The sequence below is a fragment of the Labrus bergylta genome, chromosome 8, assembly GCF_963930695.1.
Source record: "Labrus bergylta chromosome 8, fLabBer1.1, whole genome shotgun sequence".
Classification (NCBI taxonomy): domain Eukaryota; kingdom Metazoa; phylum Chordata; class Actinopteri; order Labriformes; family Labridae; genus Labrus; species Labrus bergylta.
The window spans coordinates 28,753,971-28,768,596 of NC_089202.1; the positions used below are offsets into that span (position 1 = coordinate 28,753,971).

A 14,626-nucleotide genomic window follows, 5' to 3' on the forward strand; every position below is an offset into this window, starting at 1 on the left:
TTCAATGACTTTCAACGGGGAGGATTGTGTCTCGTCATGTCCACAGCACGCGCCCCGGTCGCCCGCTATAAGCCCTGTGTAACTTTGGCAGCGGGCTGTGGTCACATCGCGACAGGTGCCTGCTGCATGTGGACCCACCTGACTCCAACTGCTACCACTATTTATATCACTCTGACGTCTGTTATCATTATTATACATGTTAGAGCTAGTATCTGAGAGCTGCTGGACTTCAACAGCTTTCAAAACTAATATCAGTCGTCCAAATTCCATCATCATGACAGTTAATACGTCGATATTAGACCGATCTAAATCAGGCCCAAACTGGTTTGTGATTGGCAGAGAAAGCTGACAGAGAAAGACATAAAGCACCAATCATAGTTACTGTAGTGGATGGATATAACTGATGGCTAAAGTTCTGACCTATCTGTGATAGAGAGAAGTACGAGTTCATAACTGAAAAGCTGCAGATTTCCGATCAGACAGACGTGATTAACTTATTACTACTTACTCCATCTGTAATCCATTTGAAGAAAAACACAGGGAAGATCCATCAGAAGAATATCAAAAAATAATTTAGTGTTTTCAAACCCTTCATAATCTACAGATATGAATCATAATGGAGAAGTCTTAACACAAGAAAATAGACTTTAATAAATAGATAAGAAAAATGCATGTATTTTCAAAATAAATATGTTTTTAATAGTTACACTAGAAACAACAAAAAAGAGTATTAATATAGTAAAACATTTTACAGCACCAATAAATATATTAATGTGAAAATATACTAAAAATGTGTGGCTGTACAAACTCATTAAATACAAATCGAATGTTTTCATCAGCACTGAGACGGCAGCCGGGTCAGTGAACGCAACCCCAGGCCTCACACAGCACGGGGATGGGGTCAGTGAATGCATCATCAGGACCCCGAGTGAAGGGAAGAGTTAGAACAGAGGGACAGTGAACGCACCATCACTCACTCTCACACACATACACACACACACACACACACACAAGGTTTTACATTCACAGAGTGGTGTCTGTCTGATCTTGCCTTTAACCAGCTCTGACTGGAACTACAATCATTATTAACGCTCATTATTCATTGATTAAGTTTAAGTAAGAGTCCGATTTAAAGCAGTGGAGTAAGTCTGGTTCTGTCAGTCAGAGACGGAGTCTTTATGTGACTTCACTCCCTCAAATTAAAATCATTAAGTGGTTTTATTCTCTCACAGTTTACCCTGGGCGTTTCTCTCTCCACACACACTGCAGAGCACAATGTGTAATAGATCTCACTATTTATCTAACAATGCTGCACACAGTTAACGTCGCTTCACTTCGCTCTAAACATTTACTCACTTCTCTTAAAGGATTGTTAAGGCTACGTGTTACTAATTAAACCTTAAATCTTGCATAAACACTGTTTTATAACGCACTGGAGTTAAAGCTCCAGGATGTGCATCACAGTCAGCGTAACATTCTGTGTATGAGACATTCTGGTATGACCAATACTCTCATAGAAAATGGTATTTCATGGTGCTATTACTGATCTTAGGCTTAACGTTTGCCTCATTTATTGTGTGTTGCAAGCGGCTGCTTCGCTGCAGATCGTGTGCTCGGATACAGAGCGACACGGGGCCAGGCCCGCAGCGTCATAGGTCATCACGCTTTGAAGAGAATGGGGGTATGCTGTTGAGTAAATAAACATTGTGGAGTGCTGGTTTGATTTGACTTGAAGACAGGAGTGACAGCAGACTTCCCGACTATCAAAGTCATCGTAGGCTGAGGGATTAGTTAACGTTACCGGCGGCTAGCAGGACTGCAAACACAGATAGGGCAACTTAAATACCGGTTTCAGAATGTAGTTCCCTTTTAACTTCATTGTTTTAACTTTGAATCTTCATGTAATGATTCTGTTTCTGCTCAGGGTTTCTGCCCGTTAAAGTTTTTCTCACAGTGGATAAATGTTCGGTGTCTGTTAATAATAAAACAGAAGAGAACGCACGAGATCTGCTCGTCATGGAAAGAGACCTCGGGTAACGTTTGTTTGGATTTGTTAATATGTAAAATAAAATCGGGTTTGTGTCGTGACATGTTTCCTGATGAGTCTAAACCGAGACTGTGAGGTTCATGTTTGGTAAGAGAGAGGTGTCTCTGTGTGTGTGTGTCTGTGTGTTTGTGTGTGTCTTTGAGTATGTAAAAAGCTGCAGTAAAGACGTTATGTTAGCGCCCGGCTAACGTCAGAGAATCTCTGTGCCAGTCCCACACACACACACACACACACACACATAAACTTCTGTGATTGGTTGGTTTAAGACTAACCCAGGTCTGATCTGAGCAGCAGATTCAGACCACTTCAGTTCCCATGACGAGTCCAAGAGTTAAACCACATGTCCCCCTAACATCCCCCCCCCCCCCCCCCCCTCCTTAAATGATGAAAACCACCTGTGTTGGCGCATCATACTAACACATGTTGGTGCTGGGGTTACTATCGGTCACCCCTCCCCACCCCCCACCACCCCGGCTGCTGAGCTCAGTGCCGTTTAAACAGGAATGTCAAAGCTTCAGTCTCTCTCGCACACCAAGAGTCGACAGTCAAAACACAAACATAACACTGCATATAAATACTGAACATACTCTATAAATTAGACTGGGGTGGGGGGAGGGGGGGGGGGGGGTCGTCACGGGCGGCACACAGGTCGTTCTTTGGAACACAAAAGAGTTAAATAAGGAAGACGCTGATCTGGTCTGAGATCAGCCTGTCGGGTTTTTCTCTGTGTACACCTGCAGTGATTTCACCTCACACAGGGAAACAAAAAAAAAAAAAAACTGTGCACAAAAAACACAAATCTGTTGCCCCAAAAACAGGGAGGGGCTACATGAAGGGGGGCGGAGCCAGGATCAAGAAGTGGCTCTTTACCTGTAACCTTTTGACTCTCCAACATTAACCACATTAAAAACACTAACAGGAATCGGTTTTTTTTACCCCCCAAAAGGTAAGCTTCACATTTTCCGTCTCCATGGTAACCAATGTCCCCCCCATCACTTCTGAGAGTCAGTTTTTTTAGTGTTTTCTCATCCAGCAGAGACAAAACTTCACATCATGTCACAGAGGGAAAAAGTCTGTAACTTCAGCAGCTCCTCCTCCTCCTCCTCCTCCTCCTCCTCCTCCTCGTTCTCCGTCAGAGCCGGGAGGCGAGTCGTCTTATTAATATTTCCTCCTCTCTGCAGCGTCCAGCATCCAGTGAAATGTTACACTCAAATTACGGTTTTCTTCCACAGATGAGCAGGTCGCGTTCACACGCCGGCGGCGCACTCGTTTGCTTTAAATAGAGTCGTGTTTCATGTAGCAGCGATACACATTGTCGATGTACGTGTATATATATGTACATATATATTAATATCTTCAGGCGTCAGACAGACAGTTGGAGAGCCGCGTCCTCACAGTCCCTTCTCTCTCTCTCTCTCGCGCGTCGTCGTTTTTGTGTCTTTGCAGGGGAATGCATCGTCACGTTTCAAAGTGCTGTGCAGAGGAAAGTTCCTTTTATTACAGTGTGGCGGTCTCACCTCCGGGGGCGCTCACATCTGAGGAGGCAAAAAGAGGGAACATGTTGGTTAGAGAAAAGAAGAAAATCTGAAACACGAGCAGAGCGTCGGGTTTGAACAGATTCTCACACAACAGGATCTACAGGATGCACATGAACTCACTCCATGCACACAGAGGGGCTATTACAAGTGGGGAGGGGAGGCAGGGGGACAGCAGGGGGGTTGAGTGGGGGGGTATTGTCATATCTGCAGGTTCTGTGGATGTCGATGAAATAGTGCTTCTTTTTTTCCCCATATGTTTGTTTTCCTTTAATTCTCAGATTTCCATAAAACTGCAGCAGAGCTAGTTAAAGGGTTAATAGCCAACTTAGCCCGATTCCAAAGACCCCTCACTCTGAGGATAACCCCCCCCCCCCCCCAGCACACAAAAACACACTGTGTCTCCTGAACACTGAGCAGCCAATCAGAGACTGTGTTTGGGATCAGTCCACCGGCAGTGTGTGGCTCTGTGTGGGGGGTCTCTGAAGAGGGGTGGGGGGTCTTTTGAGGAGGGGGGTCTTCGGGGTCTTGCGGGGTCACTGAGGTGGGCGGGGTCAGATGAGGTTGCGACACCGGGCCTGGTTAAGTGGACGTGTCTGGATTTAGATTTAGTGGGTGAGTGTGACCTGGAGCTGATTTCACTCTCAAATCTGGAGGTGGACGCGTTCCAATTCTCATTTTTCCTCCTGATTCTGATTCAAATATGTGAACTATCATCCAAACCAAGACCAGTACAATAACAGTGTGATCAGAAATACACATAGTATTGTTGTAAAAACACTCATAGAGGACATTTCACTAACTTTAGCTGCACTGTTGATCATGTATCTAAAATTGGTAAATTTCTAATAAAGGTTAATAAATAAATAATAATCATAATCAAAGAATGGATTTGTGTATTGATTTACAGAAAACACAACTCAGTGATGACATGCATCAGGTGGTGAAAACTTGAATCAGCACACTGGTTTGTGAATGTTAAGAGGATTGTTTTTGCTTAGCGGAGCGTTTTGGTTTTCATCAGTTTTCAAGCGTTTGCTTTTTTATGAGTTCAGATCTGCGTCAAGATCGTGAATCCAGACCAGAACAGACTTCGTTTATTGTCAGATTCAGGAGTGAGACACCATCTCTGAGATTTCTAGTTTCCCACTACGACGATGACGGCTAACATCATGCTGATCACAACAGGTTAACCACCGTTCACCTTTATTCTACTCATGTAGCAGTGAGATGGTTTATTGGGGACCTGGGTGCATAAAACTAAACCTGACTTCAAAGCCAGATCACACAAGAGGAGTGCAAACATGCAGGTGAACTGATGCTCCTTTAAGCTCTCAGACGAAGTCTCGAACATGTTTTAAACTAAAGTAAGTGAGATATCAAGAAGAAGGTCATTCAGAGTCACAGCCATCGTGGAGATCTCGTGTTAATAAACTGTTTCTATATTAAACTGACTGAACAAACACACAGCTGATCGCACGGGGTCATGCACTCAGGATTAAAACATCAACACACACAACCTCAGACAGAGACAGAGACAGAGACAGGGACAGAGACAGAGACAGGACAGAGACAGAGACAGAGACAGAGACAGAGACAGAGACAGAGACAGAGACAGAGACAGGGCAGAGACAGAGACAGAGACAGAGACAGAGACAGAGACAGAGACAGAGACAGGACAGAGACAGGGCAGAGACAGAGACAGAGACAGAGACAGAGACAGGGCAGAGACAGAGACAGAGACAGAGACAGAGACAGAGACAGAGACAGAGACAGGGCAGAGACAGAGACAGAGACAGAGACAGAGACAGGGCAGAGACAGAGACAGGGACAGGGACAGAGACAGAGACAGGGCAGAGACAGAGACAGGGACAGGGACAGAGACAGAGACAGAGACAGGGCAGAGACAGAGACAGAGACAGAGACAGGGCAGAGACAGAGACAGAGACAGAGACAGAGACAGGGCAGAGACAGAGACAGAGACAGAGACAGAGACAGGGCAGAGACAGAGACAGAGACAGAGACAGGGCAGAGACAGAGACAGAGACAGAGACAGAGACAGGGCAGAGACAGAGACAGAGACAGAGACAGGGCAGAGACAGGGCAGAGACAGAGACAGAGACAGAGACAGAGACAGAGACAGAGACAGAGACAGGGCAGAGACAGAGACAGAGACAGGGCAGAGACAGAGACAGAGACAGAGACAGAGACAGAGACAGAGACAGAGACAGGGCAGAGACAGAGACAGAGACAGAGACAGAGGCAGAGGCAGAGACAGAGACAGAGACAGAGACAGGGCAGAGACAGAGACAGGGCAGAGACAGAGACAGAGACAGGCAGAGACAGAGACAGAGTGCTGTTCTCAGCTGAAAGACTGAGTGGGGAGAGACAGGAGGAGAGGGAGACAGGTGGATGGACATGAGGAGAGGCAGACACACAGACGGAGACCGGACAGCAGAGACAGAGACAAACAGTCCGGTAGAGAGAAAGATGGATGGACTGGCAGGAGACAAGACAAGGAGGAGGAGAGCGGGACAGAGATAAAGACAGGGTGGAGAGACAGACAGGTTCGAAATCAAAGCATGATGATTTTTTTTTTTTGATTTTTTTTTGTTCAAAGTGTATGAGAGGAAAAACAAACCTGCAAGTCCTCTCGTTTAACTCAAGCTGCCGTGACTTGCAGTCTAACTGTGTGAATTTGCAGGAGCATTGACAGGTGAGAGGATCCTGCACAAACAAGCGCCTCCTCCTTTCTGAGCAAGGTGCACAGTGGCTGCAAGAGAAGCAAAGAGAGGGAGACACAGAGAGAAAGAGAGAGAGAGAGAGAGAGAGAGAGAGAGAGAGAGAGACAGGGCTAAGCTACGGAGCAGAGAGGCTACACACACACACATACTCATGCAACACACAGATCTGACATCAATCATAACAAGATATTACGCTCACTTCTGTGTAACTTTCAACAGATATGTTTGATAAAGGCTGATGTGCTTTTTGAAATGTGTCAAACTGATTACATGAAAGTTTGTCCTATAGCAGCGAGGAGAAACGCAAAATAAAGTTTGCACGATATGTCAGACAATCTCTGCAGTGAACCTTTTGCACTCAGAGGTTAATTAAACAACGGCACGGCGCAGGGTCACCGAGATGAAAAAATAATCAAAGTTGGCGGCCCGAGGGCGACGCAGACACCACAAGTGTCTCGGTATCCTTTGAAGGTCGCAGAGGAGACACAACAATGACACAACAAGACATAAAAAGTGTGTCTTTAACTCTCACTCTGCTTTGTCTGTTGGGGATATCTGTTGTCTACACGGCAACAAACATCAACATCGGGGAGCGGTGAACACACACACACACACTTTCTGTATATAACTGTTTGTCATTAACAGAAGCATAAATTATCTCAAACAGGAAATAGATAAAAAAAAAAAAAAAAAAAACCTCCAACAGAAAGAAGGTTATCAATGCAGAGCAGCTTCCCCTGATAGCGTCCTCTCAGAGACTTACAAATGTCTTCACACATGGGCAGATGTGCTCACAGAAACAGATGTCCTCATAGGGACAGCTGTCAGAGACCGATGTCATCACGCAGACATGAGGACAGTTTTAACGCACAGAAACATGGCATGGTGAAGACGGATTTTTGCCCTCACAGAGACACGTCCTCAAGGAGACAAAGGTCCTCATAGATAACAATCCTGACAAAGGGCTGTGTCCTTAGAGAGACATGTTTCCTTACAAAGGGACATTTCGTCATAGAGACAGCAGTCCTTCTAGATAATGTTCTGACTGTGGGGCATGTCCTCACAGAGACAGAGGTCCCCACAGAGACAGAGGTCCTCACAGAGACAGAGGTCCTCACAGAGATAGAGGTCCTCACAGAGACAGAGGTCCTCACAGAGACAGAGGTCCTTAGAGACAAATGTCCTCACAGAGACAGAGGTCCCCACAGAGACACATGTCCTCACAGAGACGGAGGTCCTCACACAGAGGTCCTCACACAGAGGTCCTCACAGAGACAGAGGTCCCCACAGAGACAGAGGTCCTCACAGAGACAGAGGTCCTCACAGAGATAGAGGTCCTCACAGAGACAGAGGTCCTCACAGAGACAGAGGTCCTTAGAGACAAATGTCCTCACAGAGACAGAGGTCCCCACAGAGACACATGTCCTCACAGAGACGGAGGTCCTCACACAGAGGTCCTCACACAGAGGTCCTCACAGAGACAGAGGTCCCCACAGAGATACATGTCCTCACAGAGACGGAGGTCCTCACAGAGACAGAGGTCCCCATCGAGACAAATGTCCTCACAGAGACGGAGGTCCATAGAGACAAATGTCCTCACAGAGACAGAGGTCCTCACAGAGACAGAGGTCCTCACAGAGACAGAGGTCCTCACAAAGATAGAGGTGCTCACAGAGACTGAGGTCCTAACTGAGACACATGTCCTCACAGAGACTGAGGTCCTAACTGAGACACATGTCCTCACAGAGACATATGTCCTCACATGTCCTCACAGAGACATATGTCCTCACATGTCCTCACAGAGACATATGTCCTCACATGTCCCCACAGAGACATTTGGACAGATGTCCTGAGTGTTTCTATTTTAGAGAAATTATGTAAATATTGCAGCAGCTATGAAAAAGGTTCCAGGAAACAGAACAGAACTTGATCTTAAACTTTGTCTTTGTCTGTCTTTGGGGTCCGAGGAGAAAAGATGCTGAGTCACTATGAAGATTCACACAAGCTGCAGTCTCAGTATGACCCTGACTCACAGGTTGGATCAGCTGGTCAGTCTGCAGCAGCAGCATCGATATGAGATGAAGAGGGAACAGGACACGAGATCTGATCTCCTCATCGCAGGGAGCGGAGGGGGGGTTTATTGATCCTGAGGACTGGAGTGGATCAGGATCGTCCGCACGATCACGCACTTCCTCATTTTCCACCTCCTGGCTCCGCCCCCCTGCAGAGAGAGCTACGTGCACGCAGACACTGAGCTCAGTGTGACTCAGCTCACATGACCCTGCCTTCTCTGGCCATCAGTCAGCTTTAACCTGCGAGGCTCTGCACACGCTCAGTCTGCTAATGCAATTAAACACCCTGACCTGCTGCTGACACACATCAGTCAAACACACACACACATTCAGACACGTACACACATCTCACACACACACACACACAGGTCTGACAGTTCTGCTGCTGCGATCACAGCCTCTCTGATAAAAACAGGTTGCTGTGTGACTCCTGCTGCTAAGATTAGAACAGAAAGGGGGGGGGGGGGGGGGGGGTTGTCGAGGAGGTTTGTGAAACCAACACAAGTCAGAGTGTGTGGAGGGGGGGTGGGGTGGGGGGGGGGGTGGCTCTGCAGCAGGTGGGCTCCACCTCAAACACCCTGCTGGTGTATCCGCTTCATAAAACAGTAAAACCATAAAGAGTCTGGCTCAGAGTCTGAACCTCCAACATGGAGGGCACGAATGACGACAGGCTGTGAACTTATTAAACTGTCACATCATCATCGCACCATCCAGCACGCACTGTGAGGAAGATAAACTGAACATGTGCTGTTTAGAAAATCATCTAGAATCAGTGTCAGAAAAACTTTCAGTCTCCAAATGCAAAACGAGTCCATGACCTTCTGCATCACAACAGAAGTCTGATATCCCTTTCTTGTAAAGTTCTGCTTCTTCTATTATTTCAAACAATTATCTTACTCCGTTTGTTCTGTTATTTAGTAAAAGTGTCTCTCACTGTGTGTTCACTATAGTCTGAATCAGAGCGCTTTGACAGGTGATAAACAGAAAAACAGAACAAATACTTACTATTCTTTCTTTGCAGGGATGTCATGCTTCAGTCTGAAACACAAGAGAGAGAGAGAGAGACAGTTGAGAGACGTGTGTGTGTGTATATGTGTGTGTGCGTGTGTGTGTGTTGTGCGTCTGTCTTACCTGCATTCACACTTTTGGTGTTCTGTGAAGCTGAGATCGACGGGGTGCTGCGTCACCATCGGCCTGAAGCGCATCACCTGAGACAAACACAACGGACGGTCAGATTCAAGACTGCATGAATGTGAAGCTTCATTAACCTCCAGACTGAACACACACACACACACACACACACACACACACACACACACAGACAGGGCTGTAAACACAGTGTGTCGGGGTAAACAACATGTCTGAGATGCCTCTGCTCACCACTAACAGCCCTCTGTGCTCAGAGTGTGAGATCAACACCAGAAACTAAAATATGACCTGAAATTATTTTCATCCCTCATTTTAAACAGTTTGAACATTTTCCCAGATGTCAAATCCTCTGGGGGGTTATTGTTCAGGGTTCAGTGTGTGTGTGTGTGTGTGTGTGTGTGTGTGTTAATCAGCTGACCTGCAGCGTGACGTTGCCCGTCTCCGTCGGGACGCACTCCATGGCCTCGTCGCTGCAGCAGCCCCCGCAGCGTTTGAGGACGACGCAGGAGGGGAGGTAGGTGTGTTCAGTGTCCTCGGGGTACTCGGTGAAGATGTCCACCAGCAGCTCGCGGGGCTGACACATGCTCTTAATGATGACCTCGGTGAGAGGGATGACTGTGGGAAACAAAACAACAAGGACGGAGAGTCGTTACCCCACAAGAAAAATAATAATAATAATCTTAAATACTTATCAGTATCAGTCTGATATAAGTCAAGAGTGTCGATTAAAATGTGTCCGTCTTTGGTTATCTCTAAGTTCTGATCAGATTCTAGTAAATCCTGAAAGTTAAGAGGCAGGGACCAGAAAATCATTCCATTTCCTGTTTGAAGAAACAACTAAAACTAGAACTCCAGGATAAAGACCTCAGGAACCAAACGAAAACCAAAGAGAGGCTCCTGTGTGTGTGTGTGTGTGTGTGTGTGTGTGTGTGTGTGTGTGTGTGTGTGTGTGTGTGTGTGTGTGTGTGTGTGTGTGTGTGTGTGTGTGTGTGTGTGTGTGTGATCAGACCAGAATAATCCATCCCAGAGTCCATAAGTCCATTTCCCAGAGACCCCCCGGCTGACTCCTGACCCCCCAGCTCTGTGACCCCGGGCTCTGTGGCGCCAGGCGTCACCTATGACCTCTTACCAGAAAGAGCCCACCCCTGAGCTGCAGCCCCGCCCCCCCCCCAAAAAAAATCCTGCTACAGGCTTACTGTTAGCATGTTAGCTTTACGGACACGACTGAGTCTGTCTCTTCAGGTTAAACTCTCATTCATTAAGAGATGGGATCATGTTTGAAATTTTAGGGAAATTAAAACTTTAAATTACCCAGAATTTGCTGACTAGGACTTATGTATGTCTGTTGCCGTTGTGTGCAGCAGGTTACTGTTAGATTTGACTTATTATCGTCTTGAAGGTGAAACTGACTGGGCGGATCTGGTTCATGATGATGTCACACACCCAGCTGGTTCCTCCACCTGAGCAGGATGTCACCTGTGTTACATCATCCTGTCACATCAACACCTCGTATCTATAAATCATTAGCATACGACTGAGTTACTAACAGGTCCTGTGTGTGTGTGTGTGTGTGTGTGTGTGTGTGTGTGTGTGTGTGTGTGTGTGTGTGTGTGTGTGTGAGTGTGTGTGTGCATCACAGTCTGATTTATTATTTTTAAATGACATTCAAAACATAAACAGGACAAACTGTTACACGCAGGCCTGTTGACACACACTACAGTAAGATGTGTATTCATCCGCTGCAGAAAATAGTCCCCTTTCCCCGTGTTGTTGAATGGAATATTATATTATAAGTGTGTTCGTGGTGTGTGTTTGTTTTACTGCAGGTTTGATGAGAATATATATCACGTCGTATCACAAACAGTTTAGAGTAATCAGGCTTCGGTCTTATCTGTGTGTGTGTGTGTGTGTGTGTGTGTGTGTGTGTGTGACAGGATCTGACAGGTGCAGTGTGAAGGTCACAGCATGACATCCTGCTCCTCACACACACACACACACACACACATACAACAAACACTCAGAGTGTTTGTACTGACTCGTGTGTTTCCATCCATCGGAGACACACAGGTCCTACCATGGCCTCCACACACACACACACACACACACACACACACACACACACACACACACACACACACACACACACACACACACACACACACACACACACACACACACACACACACACACACACACACACACACACGCACAGTCTGACATTGAACCGAGGCTGTCTGTCTGCAGGCTCTAGCCGACTCTCTCTCTCACTCTTTACTCTTTTTTGAAATCTTCAGCAGGTTTTTATGAGGACTCCAAAGTCCTGGTTCAGACCTTTTGACCTGACTGAACTTTGTCTCCATGTCTGCTCGTTACTGGAAACACACCTGAGCTCAGACTGCTGAACAAACACACCATGTCACACACTTTCAAAGATTTCTACTTTAATAAAGAAACTAAACTCTTGAGGGTTAAGTGTATTAAAAAATGTTCATCACTCATCCACTAGGGGGCTCTGTGGTCGCCTTTGCTGCACACAGAGGAACAGAAGAAGTCTTTAAAACTTACCCTCATTCTTACTCTTGTCCAGGCCTTTGTTAATGCTGGCAGTCTGAAAGACAAGGAGAGTGTGTTTAATGTGTGTGCAGCTCAGACGCAGTGTCACCACAACAATACACTCCAACAGAAACACAATAAAACATTAACATCCACTGATTGAGAGAGGCTTTTTCCTTTTCAGAGCTCATGACATCTAACTTTGATCCACGTCAGCAGCATGAAGACACAGCTGAGGGTGATACTCATCTTCATTCATTATGAAGAGGACTTTCATACTCTGAACCTGCTGCTTCAATGTGGTTTTTTTTGTAACACACTGATGAGCTCTGTGCAGTCTCTAACAGGCTGATGTAATCTCCACGTTACAGCTCTGCAGCCTGCTTGCTCAGTGAATGTGTGGAAATACAAAATCAGGTCCTTTTGGAATTTAATTTCTTGCATGAAAAATGAAGCCTCAGTATGCATGCTTTACTAGAATATAATAAACCTGTGTTCATAGGCTGCTGATTTATTCTGTTCTAATCATGTGAGGCTGGAGCCTGCACAGAGAGCATGATGTGGAGGTAAATGTGCAGAATTTAAATCACAGGTGGGCTGCATTTAAAGAAATTGTATGTCTCTTAATCTTGTGTTTATCTTTTCAACATTTGGAGAGGAGCAGGTGCCTTTTAGAGCTTGCGTTCACCTTGCGTGGCTGCTGTAACGCGCGGAGGTATTGCGTGAGAAAAGCGGGGCAGCCTGTGTGGGCGCGCGGGGGGCATCCTGTGGAGGGGGGGAGGAGGGGGAGGGGGGCTGGAGGGATCGGGTCTCTGCTCCCATACGGTCCGGATCACCGTGAGAACAGAAACAGAACTGATCTAGACCCGAAAGGCTCCAGAGTTCTTGCCGCCCTCGCAGACTGAGGCGGGGGCACGCAGAACTCCATTCATAAATCTGATAGTTTAAAAAAAGACTGTCCTTACATTCTGACCAGGTGTTACTTTAATAATTATAACTGATTAGTTTGGGAACTTTAATAGTGCCTGTTTAATTCGGCATACATATAAACCAGCAAGCATTATTTATTAATCACAAATAAGAACTTTTAGGACTTTTCCCACTGGCTTAAGTTAGTGTGCTGTCCAAAAAGGAGCAACACAAATTGAAGCTTTATTTCTACTAATTTAACCATCAAAAATATATATGCCATATTGAATGGTTGTCCTTCAGAATAAAAGTCAATTTCTTCTGCATCTCCTGTTTTTATGTGCGTCATTTGAGCATGCGTGACTTTGCATTTCCATGGCAGGTCTTAAATTAGCAGACTTCTGAGTGGAGTCTGGCTCTGCAAAAGAGACGACGTGCGTGTTGACAAAAGGGATTAGTTAAAGACAAAAAAAAAGGGGTTAACAAAGAAACAGAAAATAAACAATGATTCTGCTCAGTTCGAAATTAACCTGAGTTTTTAGAATCAGTTCACATAACGGCTCCATATCTGCCTGCAGCTCTATGAACACTGCGCTGTCTTTGATAATAAATCCTTTAAATGTTTAATTACTGATGGCGTTAAGATATCTTATCTGGAAAGAGAATAGCCTGCCTGGCGTAATAATGGTCGATAAAATAGTGTATGATTAATCATGATGTTACAGAAGCACTCACCTTTACAGTGGATAGGTGAACCGCTGCCAAAAGGATTTGTACCAAAGTGACAACAAAGTTCATGGTTGTAATTCCGCAAGAGGAGTCCTGAATGTCTGCGCTCGTCCAAAAGTGAATAGATCTGACAGCAACTGACACACACAGTCAGAAGAGGAAAAAGGAATATTTTAAAAAACCGCGGCAAATCTTGGCTATAGCAAACGCAGATCCATTTCTCCAACGCGCATGTGGCACGTTCACAGTGAGTCCGGGCAGCGCTCCGCGTGAAGCCTTACCATCCACAGACAAAGACTTTATGATGGGCTGTAAGATCCAGACCGGGACCCGGAGCTCAGGGGAAAACCGCGATCCAATCACAAACCGTGGGTAACCGGGTAACGTCCACAGAGAAGAGCGCGGAGGACAACTTTACGCACCGGTGTGTCTGACGCTCATGGATTCCGCACTGTCACCGTCTGTCTGTGTGTGTGTGTGGTTCTGTGTGTTTGTGTGTGTGTGGAGGGGTATGCCGGTATTATAAAGTGATCCGTTTTTTTTTTCTTCTTCGTTTGTTTCTGGTTCACTGCCTCGGGTTTTTCCGCAGCAGTTCGTCCCGGATCAAGCTCGTCCCTCACGGTCTCTGGTCTCTGCTCCTCTTGGCGGCTGCTTCTCCTCATGCGGTATTAAAGGTTCCTGCCTGCTGCACACTCAGAGGGGGGGCGGGGCTGCCAGGAAAGGACCAATGACGGTACACGCACACACGCACGCACGCACGCTTACACATACACTCACTAACTATTTCATTTACAGTGGGAGCGTTTGTAAATTTTCCGCTTAGCTGTGACCGACAAATAATCATGAAATAATCAGAAGAAGAAGAAGAAGATAAAAAAAGAACCTTTA

General features: G+C 46.0%; 1 protein-coding gene across 3 annotated transcripts; it reads right to left on the minus strand.

Moving 5' to 3' along the window:
* Window positions 1-674: 674 nt before the first annotated feature.
* Window positions 675-14,378, minus strand: vegfaa (vascular endothelial growth factor Aa). 3 transcript variants are annotated; one of them, XM_020656175.3, is made up of 7 exons: window positions 13,745-14,378; window positions 12,113-12,155; window positions 9,966-10,162; window positions 9,530-9,606; window positions 9,404-9,436; window positions 6,224-6,355; window positions 675-3,582 (listed from the first exon to the last, which is right to left on the minus strand). In XM_020656175.3, the coding sequence occupies exons 1-7, from the start codon at window positions 13,805-13,807 to the stop codon at window positions 3,561-3,563; spliced, it is 567 nt and encodes a 188-aa protein (XP_020511831.1). In that variant the 5' UTR covers window positions 13,808-14,378; the 3' UTR covers window positions 675-3,560. The 3 variants fall into 3 exon arrangements, with proteins under 3 accessions (XP_020511831.1, XP_020511833.1, XP_065814067.1); XM_020656177.3 differs by lacking the exon at window positions 6,224-6,355 and having other exon boundaries at window positions 13,745-14,375; XM_065957995.1 differs by lacking the exon at window positions 675-3,582 and having other exon boundaries at window positions 6,341-6,355; window positions 9,400-9,436; window positions 13,745-14,376.
* Window positions 14,379-14,626: the final 248 nt, after the last annotated feature.

What these genes read in the sequence shown, in the direction of transcription:
- vegfaa (XM_020656175.3), bottom strand. Translation starts at nt 13,807, where the DNA reads ATGAACTTTGTTGTCACTTTGGTACAAATCCTTTTGGCAGCGGTTCAC. An exon ending in TTCACCTATCCACTGTAAAG is followed by an intron (nt 12,156 to 13,744) that starts GTGAGTGCTTCT and finishes CTTGTCTTTCAG; the next exon opens with ACTGCCAGCATTAACAAAGG. An exon ending in TTAAACGAGAGGACTTGCAG is followed by an intron (nt 3,583 to 6,223) that starts GTTTGTTTTTCC and finishes TTGCCTCCTCAG; the next exon opens with ATGTGAGCGCCCCCGGAGGT.